The 15,299-nt window shown below is 52.7% G+C and overlaps 1 protein-coding gene across 1 annotated transcript; it reads right to left on the minus strand.

Annotated features, from left to right (window-relative positions):
• Positions 1 to 3,162, minus strand: PLA2G2E (phospholipase A2 group IIE). Its single transcript, XM_047793062.1, has 4 exons — positions 3,123 to 3,162; positions 2,279 to 2,417; positions 1,960 to 2,066; positions 1 to 143 (listed from the first exon to the last, which is right to left on the minus strand). Exons 1-4 carry the CDS (start codon positions 3,160 to 3,162, stop codon positions 1 to 3), a joined length of 429 nt encoding a protein of 142 aa, XP_047649018.1.
• Between the last annotated feature and the right edge of the window lie 12,137 nt (positions 3,163 to 15,299).

Raw genomic sequence — 15,299 nt, forward strand, 5'->3', positions numbered from 1 at the left:
TTAGCAGGGCGGGGTGGGTCCTGTGCACAGCTTGTCCGGATAATGGGCGTATTTGCGGTTGTAGGTGCCCAGGTGGCGGCGAAAGCAGAGCGCAGCCCTCTTGTCACACTCGCAGGTCTGTCGCTGGCAGCTGGTTCTGCCGGCTGGATGGGATGAGGCGGATCAGGGACTGGGCGCCTGGGACCTGCCACTCTCGGACGCACGCAGGGGACTGCGCTGGAGTCCACGTACTCAGCCCCAAACTGCAGGAAGCCCATTCGTTCTCCAGGGGGATGTTTCAGGGGCGGGTGAGAGAAACGGCCCAGCACGCTGGGAGGCCAGGAAGCTCGTCTCCCGTGATCTCCCCCCCCCCTCCCCGCGAACCCACTCCACGGTCCTTAGCCCCCTCCTGCCACGGGAAGACCATCTGCCCCCGCCCCCGGGGTAAGCGCAGCGTTTCTAGGCAACTCCTTCCCCCACAGAGAACATCGCTGGGGGTGGAGGGCAGGCATCAATCAGAAAGGAAAGCTACGGAAGGACAGCGACTCATCGCAGATGGCCTGGGCCTGGGGGAGCCCAGAGGGGTTAAAGCTGGGGGGGGGTCCTGCTTCCCTCAAAGTGGGCGAAGCCTGTTTTTCCGGCATTTCCCTTAGCACCCCCCGCGCCCCCCCCCCCGCCCCGTTCCGCCACCCAGTGTGCCTCCGCCCAGCCCGGGGAGCAGAGCCCGCGTCACCACGGTGGGCACCGGGGCCCCCAAAGCCTCCTCTCCCCATCCCCTGCCCCCGCCTCTGTCTATCCTGTGGTTTTGACTCCCTTTGTCCCCATGAAAACCTCTCCCAGCTAAGAAATGTTTGCCTTTCTCACTTTCCCGCCCAAAGGTCGGTCTCCAGAACCCTCCCGGTTCTGTGCACATTGGCTCTTTCAGCAAAACTCAGAGTTGGAAAGGGCTCAAGATACCCCTGAGCTCCTTTGGGTAGTTCCTGCCAGGAGCTGGACTCAGCTGGGGACCTGAGAGATCATCTCGTTTTATAGAGGAGGAGGCAGAGGCTCTTGAGGCCCGCCATCCATCGCCCAAAATCACACAGGGGGTCCAAGGGGAACCCCTGAGCCTATGTCCCTGTTCACCGCACCCCTCCCCTCACGCATCCTCTCAGTTCTGGTCCTGACAAGTGTTTGCCCCAGTCTTGCATGAATCCCCCGGGACGGGGAGCTCACTACCTGTCAAAGCTGCCTTGGAAATTGGTTGGGGGGGAGGCAAGAAACCCTGAGCTGAATCGGTCTCTGGTGGTTCTGGTCCTTGCTCCTCTGCTCCCCCGACAGACCTTAGAGAACTGAGCTGAGTCTACTTTGACCTTCCCAGGTGTTCCTGCTGTGCCCCCAGGCGGGGCCTGCCCTCCCCCCAGGCTGCTGCTGACCCTGTAGCTGGAAGAGAGTTAGGTTCCCTGAGCGGAACCATGGGACCGGGCTGTGTGGAGCCCCTCCACCCACTTGGTTCAGGCTGCCTCCCCAGGCTGGAGACCCTAGGAAAGTCATTGGTCCGAGTGGACCTAGGGTCTGGCTAAGATGAGGACAGGGCAGTCAGCCTCAGGGACCACTGCTGTCCTAAGTCCAAGCTCCAGCTGTGCCCTTGAGGCTCTGACCTGGGGACCTTGCCTCTAGTTGCCCCCCAGGCCCTGGGGAGGGCTGTGTGAGAACAGCTTCCTCCTCTCCCCAGAGGCTGGAGTTGAGAGACCTCTGGGTGGGGGAAGTGCCTGGGGTCAGGGCAGGAGCTGATAGGTCAGGGGTCTCTAGACCGGGTCCCACTAGAGCATCTGGGAGGATGGACAGGCCCCTCCCCAATTCCATGGCTATTGGAAGACACCATGCTTCCAGCCCAGGATCTGGCCTTGACCAGGCTCAAAGGTCACCAACAGGAGAAGGTTCCTGGCTGAAGCTCTCCCTGCTCCCAGTGTTTGGGGGACTCCCGGGCTGTTTACTTACCACAGACGATATTGCGCCTGCTGGCAGAGTAAAGATACTTTTCCAGTTTGGGCTCACAGCCCAGCTTCTCCAGACGCCCATAGCAGCAGTCGTGGGCATGGCAGCACCTGTAAAGGTCACGGTCAGCCTGGAGGGGCCTGTGAGCCAGGCTGGGCTGGACCAGGTGCTGCCCTGGGGACCCAGGGCCCACAGGGGCTCAAAGGGGAGGTCAGCCCCTACTTTCTAGGGGTCCCCAGCTCCTCCCTCCCACCAGGATGCTCCCCCCCCCCCGAGCCCCTCCATCCCCAGGGAGGCCCCCCCTGCTGGGCTGCCTGCTCACCAGTCTGTCTGGTCCACTGGCCAGTGGGCGCCGCCGACACCGCAGTAGCAGCCATAGTCATTGTACTGCAGTGCAGGCTTCCCCGTCATCCTCTCAATCATCACCCCAAACTGAACCAGGTTCCCACCAGCCAGGGCCACTGTGGGGAGCAAGGGTGGAGGACATCAGATCCACCCCCCCTGCAGCCAGTTGCCCCGATGTCCTCTCAAATCTGAATCCAGACATCCCTGTGATTGTCTAGGGAACCTTGCCTCCCCAAGCAACGCACTCCCAATAATAACGATGCTCATTAGTAATAAGATTCCTGTGACCTCATCTCACCTTCATCCCCAAGTCCTCACCTCCATCTGTCAGCACAGCAACCCCCCTCCCCCCATCCTCCAGCTGCTTCCCAGTGATCATCTCCCTAGTTGTCAGCCCCTGCACCCTCAGGAGCACTCTGTCCCCCCAAAGTCCCACTAGGTTCCAGTAGACAAGCTTCCTAACCACCTGGACTTTCCTGAATTCCTCCAGAACCTGCCAATGCAGCAGTGGGGGACTGCTCACTTGGGCAGGTTGGAGCCAAACGTGGAAGCTCAGGTGAGGGATGGATCGGAGTGGCTGGAGCCCACATAAGCTGTCTGCTGATCCCAGCCAGCCCCTCTCCCATGCCCCCCAGGCCGCCCGGCTGCACTCTCCACCCCACCCCCCACCCCCATCTCCACCGGCCAGTACTGGCTCAGCTCAGATGGAACTGGCCTCAGGATGACCAGCCACTCCTTCCCCAGGATCGGGCTCAGGGGCCTCCAGGGAGCTCGTTTGCTGAGCTGGGGCAGGGGAGGGGTGAAGGCAGGAGGTCACTTACCCAGGAGGCAAAGTAAGGTCAAAGGAGGGGGAGGCTTCATCCTGGGGGGAGGGTAGGTGAGCAGAGGGCAGAGAGGCTGGGATGCAAGAGAAGGGAGTGAGCAGCGGAGCCTCTGATCTCAAGTCACCTCCCCAATTAGTTAAGTACTCAGGGCCTGTCCACTCCCCATCATTAACCCCCAAATGCCCAGTGATGCAATGATACTTCCAGATCTGACACTTTGGCCAAATCCCCAGGGGAGGAGCCAGCCCAGGGCCTTGTTTCCAGGCAGCCTGGGGAAGAGAGGGGCCAATCTGTGGGCTTTCTTCTCACTGCTTTTCCCACTGCACCCCACCCCACCCCTTTCCCCAAATTGTCCCTCTTCCTCCTGCCTCAGAGCTGTGAGCCCGGGCTGTGTTTTTCATTCTTGGTGTCTTTTTCTCTTCCCTTCCCTTCTCTCTCTCTCTCTCTTTTTGCTTTTTAGGGCCACCCCAGAAGGAATATGGAAGTTCCTAGGCTAGAAGTTCCCAGGCTAGGGGTCAAATTGGAGCTACAGATGCTGGCCTACACCACAGCCACAGCAGCTTGGGATCCGAGCCGCATCTGCAACCTACACCACAGCTCAGGGCAATGCCAGATCCTTAACCCACTGAGCGAGGCCAGGGATTGAACCCGAGTCCTCATGGATCCTAGCTGGGTTCTTTAACCTCTGAGCCACGAAGGGAACTCCCCTCCTCTCTCCTCCCCTCCCCTCCCCTCCCCTCTCCCCCTCCCCTTCTCTCCCTTCCCCTCCCCTCCTCTCTTCCCTTCCCTTCTCTTCTCTGGCCACAGCCACAGCACATGGAAGTTCCTGGGGCCAGGGATTGAATCTGAGCCACAGCTGTGACCGACACCACATCTGCAGCAATAGCGGATCCTTTAACCTGTGACTCTGCAGCAACCTGAGCCACTGCAGTTGGATTCTTGAGCCACTGCAGTTGGATTCTTAACCCACTGCCACAGTGGGAACTCCTCTTGGGGTCTTTTTCTGATCCCCATTTTACTGATGCAGCTGCTGAGGCTCAGAGAGGCTGAGAAACTTAAGTTTACAAGGCTGGGGCGTGCCAAGGGCAAGTCTGTCCTGTTTCCCTGCTGCTGGCTACTTCATGCCCCATTCCATGCCCTGCCCCTTGGCCAGCCCCCGTGTTCCCCAGATGGAGAACAGTGACAGCAGTGACAGCAGCTTGACTACATGGCAGGGCACCAGCGGTCTGGGAACCCTTTGTCCAAGAGCTGGGAGTTCAGCCAGCTGGGCTTGGATTTTTATCTATTATTCCTTCCTGGGCAGCTTCCTGCTTGTTTGGCAGGTAGTGAAAATACTTCCAGCCAGATGTGAATTCAGTCTCTCCCATCCTGGGGTAGTGAGGCTGCCGCAGAAATAGGCTCCATCCGAGTCAGCTGGAAAACCCACATTCCAGCATGGACTAGACATTTCCATCCTGGATGGGGGCAACAGTAGCCTCCTGGTCCAGCTTGGCCCCCAGAGAGAGCTGCTGTCCCCATAGTCAGATCAGAACATTGAGGCTGGGCCTCAGAGCTTGGCTGGAGGTCAGAGGGATGGAGAAGAGGGCCTGGCTCTGTCGGGCTCAGAAATGTCAAGGTCCTAGTGGTCCTGGCCTCACAGTGGCCTCACTGGCTGGCTGCTGCCTCTCTCTGGAGTCCACTCTGGCAGCCCTGGCAGCAGGATGCCCTGTCCTGGCCTGCGACTTCCTCCTGCCCCCGCCCACCCTGTTCCTGGTCTGGAACTCGGATAACCTGACTGGCCACATCCTTCAGGGTCCAGGGCCTAGGAGCTGCTTGGTCTGTGTCCTTGGAGTCCTGATTCCACCCCTTGTTAGATGGCCTTGGGCAGCCCCTTTCTCTTGCTGGGGGCCTCGGTTTTCCTGTCTCTACCATGCAGATAAAAGGCATTCCACCTCTGCCTCCTTCACAGGATGGATGGATGCTCACCTTACTGTGTGCCAGGACCGTGCCAACCTCTCCTCCAGCAGGTCTCAAAGAGCCCTCAAACCACCCCATGATGTGGCATCTGTCATCATGCCCATTTTACAGAGAAGCAAACCGAGGCATATGCCTAGTGTTGGATGAGCCAGAACGTGGGCCCAGGCAGTTCAAAGGGCTTTTCAAAACAGGGGCCCTCAAAAGGTTTCTATTTCTTTACCATGAGAGTGGCTGTAATCCATCTTGGATTATATGTGTCTTCATATAAATGCAATCATAACAGTTGCTTTTTACTTTTTTTTTCCTTTTGTCCTTTTTTTTAAGGGTCACACCTGTGGCATATGGAAGTTCCTGGGGGTCGCATCAGAGCCATACCTGCCGGCTTAGGCCACAGCCACAAAAACCTTGGATCCTAGCTGCATCTGCAACCTATGCCACAGCTCACGGCAACGCTGGACCCTTAACCCACTGCAAGGGCAGGGATCAAACTCGCATCCTTATGGAAACTAGTCAGGTTCTTGACCTGCTGAGCCACAACGGGAACTCCTTTGTTGATTTCTTTTGATGGAGGAGAAGGCCCACGAAAGTGCAAGTGGGCAAAAATCATGTCACGGTCCCTTCGAGTGCTGATTTGGGTTCTGGCTTCGGCCTCCTTTGCAGGGGAAGAAGAGGCTGGGTCTTGCTCCAGAGGGAGAACTCCTGACGCAAATTTCCTGGCCCCACCTCATCAGGGAGAGAGTCCCTAGGGAGTTGTCACCTCAGGGTGGATGGGGGAGGGCTGGAGGCAGGGATCCCTGGCAGGGATTTGGGATTAAAGGTGTTTTAAACAGGAGAGAAAAGCTGGGTAAACACAGACACACATCCTGCCCTTGGTGGGGGGTGGCGGGGGGCTGCCTCTAGCCCTTCCCATTTCCTGCTCAGAACTCCTCCTGGGACTCTTTTCCTGCTCACCCCACTTAAGGAAGACCTGTAGGAGGGGCCAGAGAGGTGAGTTCATTGGGCCGGGGTCACCCAGCATTACTGAGTCATGGTCTCTGGGCTGTGTGTGTGTCCCCTTTCTTACTTTTGACTTTTAATTTTAACGAGGGCTCCTCCTGGCCTCCCCTGGCTTCTGGCTTGGGTCACAAGAGCCCAAACAGTGACTCACTGAGGAGCTACCTCCTAAACAACAGAAAATTAGCTTTGATTCCCAGGGAGGTTTGGCCCACGGCTCTTCCTGCAGCAGCATTAAGGGCATTTCCCAGGCACAGCCCGGTTTCTGAGAGGATCCCTTTGCTGAGCCATTTCAAACCCTAACCTGGCCAGGATGCGGCCCCTGGAAGCCCTGCCAGGGGGAACCTACAGCAGAAACCTGAGGTCTGTTGGGCCAGAGCCAGGCAAGGAAACCCAGGTTGGCTTCTAGGTGGAGGTGTCCTCAACTGAGGCTTGATGTGGAGGCATTTGGGAGGACTTGGACTTGAAGGAGAGTTTTGGGAAATGTGGTCAGTGTCATGGTTTTCTCGCCAGTGGTGCAATGCGCCAGGTCAAAAGTGCTGCGTCTTTGCATCACCAAGACTTGAGTATCAGCTCCACCACTCAGGGGCTGTGTGGCCTTGGCCAGTCCTGCCACCACTGGAGCCTGGCTTTGTCATACGTAATAGGGGGAGTAATTAGACCTGCATTTCAGGGTTTGGGGCCAGATGAAAAGGAAATGAAATGTGTAAAGTCCTTTGCAGGATGTCATGCCCGTTGGAGGAGCCCATAAACATGGGTCCCTCCTGGCCTCCCTCCTTCCCTGGCCACAGAGGAGGCAGCTGCTGCCCGGGAGCTCAAAGCACTCAGCCCCGCTGGAGCTGGAACCCCCAGTATTTCAGTGGGATTATTGCCCCCGCTCGACAGATTTTAACTTCCAGGATGGAGGACTTTCTGTTGGGGCTCAGCACGTTAAGAACCCAACAAGTATCCATGAAGATGTAGGTTTGATCCCTGGCCTCTCTCAGTGGGTTAAGGATCCGGCATTGCTACAAGCTGCAGTGTAGGTCACAGATGTGGCTCAGATCTGACATTGCTATGATTGCTGTGTAGGACGGCAGCTGTAGCTCCAATTGGACCCCTAGCCTGGGAACCTTCATATGCTGCAGGTGCAGCCCTAAAAAGAAAAAAAAAAAAAAATTAAAGAAAAAACAAAACTTCCATGATGGAGAAAGAGGAGAGAGAACAGAGCCCAGTTTCTCAGCAAGGATGTCTTTCTCTTGGTGTGAGCCTGTCCCTTATAGTTTATTTTATTTTAATTTTTATTTTTGGCTGTCCCATGGCATATGAAGTTCCTGGGCCAGGAATCACATCCAAGCTGCTGTTGCGACCTATGCTGAAGCTGCGGCAACACCAGATCCTTAACCCACTGTACTGAGCTGGGAATCAAACCTGAGTCCTGGTGCCCGTCTCGCCAGTGGGAACAGCATTTGCACAGCTGTCCTCACACAGTTGGTTTTCCCACTTGTGATGGAGAGTAAAGAACAAGAATCCTTGGCTGGGGCCATTGTCATCTTTTATAAGGTCACCAGCATCCTTTCAAAATGGCACAGCCGCACCTTGTTGGTCCCTGTCCAGGGTTTTGACACAAGGAAGTGCCCTGCTCATATGTTTGGACGAGATGGTCCTGGCTGCTGAGAGGTGACTGACTGGGGGGGACTCCAGCAAAGGAGGGAAGGCCCGTTAGCTGGGTACCTAGGGCCCCAGACGGGTCCCACGCAGCCGGTGATGGGGAGGGGCCGTGCTGGGACACAGCAGGTGGGGAGTGGAGAGGTGATGAATAAATTGGGCCACCACCCCGTTCATGGAGACTTTGTGGGTGTGGGGGGTCAGGAGGAAGAGGAAACTGAGGATTCTCTTGGGAGCAGGGCTGCCCAGGCAGGTGAGGCAGGTGTGTTGCAGGAGCACCTGTGTGTGTTGCCGGGGTGGGGGGGTGGGGGGGTGGGTGTGACTGTAAGTGCCTGGGCAGGGGTGGGGTGGGAGCATCTAGGCCCTGGCCACTGTGAGGGGCCCCTTTGCTCCCTGGTGCCACAGGGTCCCGGTCCAGATGATGCGGTGGGCTCTGGGGTCAGGCTGCCTGGCATTACTGCTGGCTACCTGGACACTCTTGGGCAAATGATCTCATTATCCATGGTCTCTGCTGCCTCATCTGCACAGTGGAAACACTCACATATTCATCTCATAACATTGTTGGGGGAGAGCTCCCGTCATGGTGCAGCAGAAAGGAATCTGACTGGTATCCATGAAGATGTAGGTTCGATCCCTCACCTCCCCCACTGGGTTAAGGATCTGGTGTTGCTGGGAGCTGTGATGAAGGCCAGCAGCTGTAGCTTTGACTTGACCCCTCGTCTGAGAACCTCCATATGCCACGCGTGTGGCCCTAAACAGCAAAACAAACAAACAAACATTGTTGGGAGAGTTAATAGAACGGTACCTACAAGTGCTTGGAAGAGGAGCCTGCAAGCACAAGCGTTGTGACTATTGCTGTTAGTAGCGGTGATACTACTTAACACAGATCTGGGGGCCTCCGTGACAAAGCTGCTTCCTGCCTGGACCCCCACTTCTTTCCTTGAGGCCTCAAGACCCTGTTGGTGGTGATCGGGATCACCCTAAAATTGTAACATTTGTGGGGGCTAGGAGGTCCTCATGCTGTGTCTAAATTTATTTTTTTTGGCTGTGCCCGTGGCATGTGGAAGTTCCTAGGTCAGGGATTGAACCTGGGCCACAGCAGTGACAATGCAGCATCTTTAACCCTCTGAGCCACCAGGGAACTCCACCAACTATTTTGTTTTATTGTTTTTGCATTTTTAGGACCACACTGGCGGCATATAGAAGTTCCCAGGCTGGGGGTCAAATCGGAGGTACAGCTGCCAGCCTACACTACAGCCACAGCAACTTGGGATCTGAGCTGAGTCTACACACCTACACCACAGCTCACATCACCATCAGATCCCCGACCCACTGACTGAGGCCAGGGATCGAACCCACATCCTCATGGATACCAGTCAGATTCGTTTCCGCTGTGCTACAACAGGAGCTCCCTCCACCAACTGTTTTAATAAAAACAAGACAGTTCGTAATTCTTGTGTTCAGTGTCACTTAGTTGCCAATACAAAGAATTGCTGTCAGGGGAGTTCCCGCTGTGGTGCAGTGGGTTAAGAAATCGATTGCAGTGCCTCAGGTCCATCCCCTGGTGGGTGCAGTGGGTTAAGGCTGTGGCATTGCTGCAGCTCTGGCATAGGCCTCTGGTCTGGGAACTTCCACGCACTGCAGGCGCGGCCATAAATAAAAGAAAAGAATTGCTATCATGACGCAGTGTTACGTGTAGACCTGTGTTTACATAAATGTACGACTACTATGCATTGTTTGGTCTTGCCAAGGGTTCCTTGGGGAAAACTCCACTAGTTCACCAGCATCTCTAGACCTGTGAATTGGAAAGGAACAGGCACAGGAAACAGCTATTTGGAACGCGTGGGAAGTGGTACTTTGTTAGGCGAGACCTGGTGCGGCCGCGCCCTCCAAGAGGAATCACAGCCTCCCTTTGAAGCAGCGACCAAAGGCGATGTGGCCACAGCACAGCCCATAGCCCTTGTGATATTTGGATGCAGTTGCCTTTTGTCTTGAGGACACAGGGCAGGCGATGTGAGCAAGGGGTTTCCTGGGGCCTGAGCAACGTCAGATGTGAGAGAGGATGTTAAAGGCTGGGGACTGTCCTGCCCAGTGCCAGGGACTCGGCAAGAGGCAGAGGTACTTCTGGGCCTTTGGATAAATTGACTGTACGTGTGTCTGCGTGTTCCCCTGATGGTGCGTCGGCTCGTGTCTGTGTGCACCTCTGTGTCTCTGTGTGCATGTGAGTCTCTTTGTGTACGTGTATGTGTGTGTGATTCTGTGTCTGTGTGTGGATGTGTAGGGTCCTCTGGAGCGTGGGATCCAGCACAGGGCCTCCTTTCCCTGCCTCCAGGGCAGTGCTGGTGGTAATGAAGCCACCATCCATTCTGCGCCTCCTGTGTGGTGCCAGGCACTTTATATTTGACCTTCACTGCAACCCTGTGGAGTGGGTAGGAGTGTTTCTGTTTTACAGATGATGGAACTTAGGCTCAGTATCCCACCAAGGAAGTAAACAGCCCAGGCCACTCAGCTACCCAATTCACAGGATGGGTCAGAAACCAGCTAAGTCTGATGCTCTTGCTCCATGCTGCCCCCCCTGTGGTGAATTTAGGGACAGGCCTGATGTCCCTTGCTCACGCAGGTGCTCCCAGGTTCAGGGTCCTAGGAGTTGGTGGTAGTTCCGTGGATGCCCTGAAGCTGACCTCTGACCATCTGTGCTTTGGTCATCAGGAACCTACTGCTCTGCCATCCCTGGAGGTACTGGGGGACCCAGGGCCCAATCCTGGAGGTTTCTTTGGCTTGTGATCTGAATTTCCTGAAACTCTGCAAATTCCTCCCTCCTGAAATCCCGTCATTGGATGTTGCCAGTGCCCTGATGCTCAAGGGGGCTGCTCCTTCAGAACTAAAGCAGCCTGCGGTGCAGGCTGGAGGAAAGAATCCCAAGTAAGGAGGGGAGAGACCAGACTTCAGTCTCTGTCCTCACCCACTGCTCCTGCTGGGCCTCTGTTTATTCTATTCTTCTTCTTCTTCCTTTTTTTTTTTTTTTTTTTGTCTTTTTAGGGCCACACCCGTAGTATATGGAAGTTCCCAGGCTAGGGGTCGAATTGGAACACAACTGCCGGCCTATGCCCTAGCCACAGCAAGGCAGGATCTGAGCCATGTCTGCGACCGACACCACAGCTCATGGCATCACTGGATCCTTAACCCACTGAGCGAGGCCAGGGATTGAACCTGCGTCCTCATGGATACTAGTTGGGTTCATTACCACTGAGCCATGATGGGAACTCCTTATTCTGTTATTCTTATTCTTGCAGTTCTAACCACACTCATGGCACAGCCTGGAGCTGATGGGACTCTTGGCAAGGGATATGAAAGATTTTGTCTGTTGCTAGTGACAAGCCACCCCAAAACACAGTGGCTTGAAGCGACAGCAATTTACTCTTTCTTACAGTTCTGGGGGTTGGTTGCGTGGTTCCACTGCTGGTTTCTCCTGGCCTTACTCATGGGGCTCCGTTAGCTGGAGAGACCTCCGGGCTGGAAGGGTGCCCATATCTGATAGTTGGTGCCGGCTGTCGGCTGGGTCACCTCATGTCCCTTCCCCCACCAGGATGAGCGATGTGACGGCTTATCCTTTGCTTGGCTTGATCAGCTTCCTTATGTGGGGGTTCCTGGTGTCCCAAGAGGGCAAAAGCAGAAGCTGTGCTCCCTCTTGAGGCTCTGGCCCTGAGACCCACCTGTGGCAGCCCCTCTGCCACCTTCTAGTCAGTGCAAGTCACAGAGCCAGTCCAGGTGCAAGGGGGTGGAGAAAGAGACCACCCCTGAATGGGAAGATGACGAAGTCATATTACAAAGACCCTATTCATGAGGATGGGAAGAATTTGTGGCTATTAAACAGTCTATCCCAGGAGTTCCCATTGTGGCTCCGATATAGTATCCATGAGGATGTGGATTAGATCCCTGGCCTCACCCAGTGGGTTATAGATCTGGCATTGTGGCTGGGATCCTGTCTTGCTGTGGCTGTGGTGTTGGCTGGCACCTGTAGTTCTTACTTTCCCTATCCTGGGATCTTCCACATGCCGCAGGTATGGCCATTAAAAGGAAAAACAAAAAAACAACTTATCCCAGACTGCTAGAAAAAGCACCATCCTCAGGGTTAGTCTCAAATTAACTTATACCAGGATTGGCATATTTTTGACTCTAAAGGGCCAGATAGTATATATTTTAAGCTTTGTGGGTTATATATGGACTGTCCCATTACTTAATTCTGCACTCGTAGCTCAAAACCATCCATAGACAATATGCAAACCAAAAGGCATGACTGTGTTCCAATAAAATTTTATTTATAAAAACAGGCAGAAGAGTGGACTTGGCCTGTGGGCTGCAGTTTGCCAACTCCTGACTCACACACATATTGATGGTTATCCTGGAAGCATCTTGAGGGCAGGAACAATGTTTCATGGAGGTGGCCCCTGCTTTTAGACACAGTGAGTTCCTAAAACCTGTGTCATTAGCAGTGCCATTCAGATTACTTTCAGCTTATTCGTGCATTCAGTAGATATAATTGAGCACCAACTAAGTGCAAAGCACTTTCCTCGTCACTGAGCAAGCAAGACAAACAGTTCACTTGCTTTCTTAGAGCTTACTTATGTTCTACTGATTGTAAGGAACAGAATTAAAAAAAACCATAGCTGAGACATTACAGTGAATTTTGGCTCAAGTAAATGAGCCCATGCATAGATCTCCCTTCAGGCAAGGCTTGATCAGGACTCAGGTTCAGACTCTGCCATGGAAGTCTAGTCTATATTTTTAAGGTATTCTGTTCTTTTCCCTGATAGTACTCATCACAGTTTATTAGCAATAAAATATTGATAACTATCTGATTATCTTTCTCCTCTTGCAGACTCTAAGTTCCATAAGAGTGGGATATTCATCATTGTATCCTCAGTGCTTAGCACATAGTAGGTCTTCAATAAAATTTTGTTGAATAAATATAAAGGAAAGAAAATATCTTTCTCTCTATGTCATATATATATATATGTTGACTTTTATATGACAATATATGTTTAGATATTGGTGCTTTCCATTGGAAATAACAAAGGAACTAATTTTCCATGTTAAATAATAATATGGATTATTGGCTCAAGTCGGTGAAGATTCCAGAGGCATGGTGGCTTTCAAGCATGGTTGGATCATGGCTGTCGTCCTGTTTCCTCTGTAGTTCTTTCTATCTTGCCCTCTCCCAGTGTCACTTTTGTTCTTATGCGAGGTTCTCTAGTGATTGTAAGATGGTTAAATGCAAACAGGGATTCCTACTCCTCAATCACATTGGGAGAAAAAGAGAAGGCACAGCTTCCCATAGTCACTGCACAAAAGTCTTCAGCTTTATTCTGCTACAAGCTGCCGAGGATAATCTCTGTTGCAAAGGGGATAAGACAGAAGCTGACTGATGTATCCTTTAGACTCACCCTTGGGTCTGAAAGACTGGAGTATTTAACCCAACTGCATGATGGCTGTGCACCTGAAAAGGGTGGGCCCCCGAGGGAAAACCTGGGTGGTGTTAGGAGGGTGTTAAGAGGCCAAATGGATGCTGCAGAAATGCAAAGCATGTCCCTGTCACCACTGTGCTTCCAGAAATGAGGACTTTTCTAAAACCACTTTGAATAAATTCAGAAATGTCTACTTACTTTTTTATTTTTTGTCTTTTTATTTTTTTTAGGGTTATGCCTGCAGCATAGGGAGGTTCCCAGGCTAGGGGTTGAAAGAGAGCTGCAGCCTTTGGCCTACACCACAGCCACAGCAACGCCAGATCCAAGCCACGACTTCGACATACACCACAGCTCCTATGGCAATGCCAGATCCTTAACCCACTGAGTGAGGCCAGGGATTGAACCTGCGTCCTCATGGATACTAGTCAGATTCGTTTCCTCCAGAGCCATGACAGGAACTCCAGAAATGCCTATTTAATTGCAGGAGTAGATAGAAGGGCCCATTATTATGAGATTGGGGAGAAATACCAACTCCAAACCAATTCAATAAAATTGTGGAGCTGAAACTACTCCCAGAGGAAACTCCAGATGAACCCTCACTAGATTTTGAGGTGTTTGCTCTCAGCCCTAGAGCCTTAATCTAAAGATATGGATTTTGCTGTTCTAAATTGTGGGGAAGGAGTTCCTGTTATGGCTCAGTAGGTTAAGAACCCAACATAAGAACACATGAGGATATGGGTTCGATCCCTGGCCTCGCTCAAGTGGGTTAAGGATCTGGCATTGCCATCAGCTGCAGAATAGGTCACAGATGCAGCTCAGATCTGGTGTTGCCGTGGCTGTGGCGAGACCTCAGCTGCAGCTCCAATTGGATCCTTAGCCTGGGAACTTCCATATGCCCTGGGAGCAGCCCTAAAAAGAGAAAAAAAAAAATTGTCAGGAAGATTCACAGGTTATGCCCAGGAAATCAGCCTATTAAAGATGGTCCAGGTGCCTCCCTGTCAGCCGGAACACAAAACAAACAATTGGACGCCCTTAGACAAAGAGAAATGACAACCCTAGCAAGAAAAACCAGAAAGATAAGATGCAGGAACAAAGAACACATCTCAAAAACAAATCAAAGCAACTCTGAGGCTCTCAGCAAGTCTTACAACACAAATAAAGGAGCTGCCAGAGCAGCAGCAGACTCCCAGTTTTGTCTGGAGATACCCAAAATAGGTGCAAATGAATGGTTACCAGGTCTTTACAAAGAGAGAAAAGCATTCCACACATTCAATTTAGCAAACATTTAGGTTCTAACACTGTGTTGATTGCCAAGATGAAAAGACTCCTGCTGATCCCAGCGGACAGATAAGCAAATGTGTGAGCGGCTATAACAGAGCCTGGAAAAAATCACAAGGGCGCCACAGAGGAAGAGATAATTCATTCTGCCAGGATGGCCTTTAAGGAGAGCTGCAAAGAGGAGCTGTCCCTGGGATTGGGATCTTAAAGTATGAACAGGACTTTGCTGGTGAGAGCTTCAAAGAGGGAAATGCAGTAGGAACCACGGGTACAGAAGCCTACCAGCTTAGAAGTCCTGTGGACATCTTTGCTTTTCTCTGCTCAGAATCCCTTCAGCTTGCCTTTGATAACATCATTCCATTTTTCCTTCTCTCATTCTATACGGTCCTGATGGAAATGCCAATCACAATGAGGCCCTGCCCCCAGAGGCGAGCACATGACCAAGCCAGCCAATCAGGCTCTCTTCTGAGACTCTGTATCTTTGGCAGAAGGATGCACATTCTTAAGGCACATGCAGCAGAGCCAGTTTCTGCCCTTAGTATCCTAAAAAGACTATTCGTGAGGTCTTGCTACTGAGATTCTGCATCTTGGACCAGCTCTTATATTTCATGAGCTTTCCGATTTCCTTTCACCAAATTCTTTTTTGGCTTTGATTAGCCAGAATAGGTTTCTGTAATGATTCAGTGTGCTTGAAAACAAAGATCTTTATTTCATATGGAAATTGGCACCAGCAATAAGATTGTAAGCATTAGGTCCTGAGGGGAATAGAGAATCTGGGATAGGTTATGGGGGCACAGATGGGCAGCGATTTGGCACACTAGTTGCCATTGTCCCC

Source organism: Phacochoerus africanus, chromosome 8, assembly GCF_016906955.1.
Source record: "Phacochoerus africanus isolate WHEZ1 chromosome 8, ROS_Pafr_v1, whole genome shotgun sequence".
Taxonomy (NCBI): domain Eukaryota; kingdom Metazoa; phylum Chordata; class Mammalia; order Artiodactyla; family Suidae; genus Phacochoerus; species Phacochoerus africanus.

Bases quoted from the DNA above. Each gene is read 5' to 3' on its own strand.
- PLA2G2E (XM_047793062.1), bottom strand. From the start codon at position 3,162: ATGAAGCCTCCCCCTCCTTTGACCTTACTTTGCCTCCTGG. The intron at 2,418-3,122 runs GTAAGTGACCTC...TGCTCCCCACAG, and splicing joins GACCTTACTTTGCCTCCTGG to TGGCCCTGGCTGGTGGGAAC. The intron at 144-1,959 runs GTAAGTAAACAG...CATCCCATCCAG, and splicing joins CAGGCGCAATATCGTCTGTG to CCGGCAGAACCAGCTGCCAG.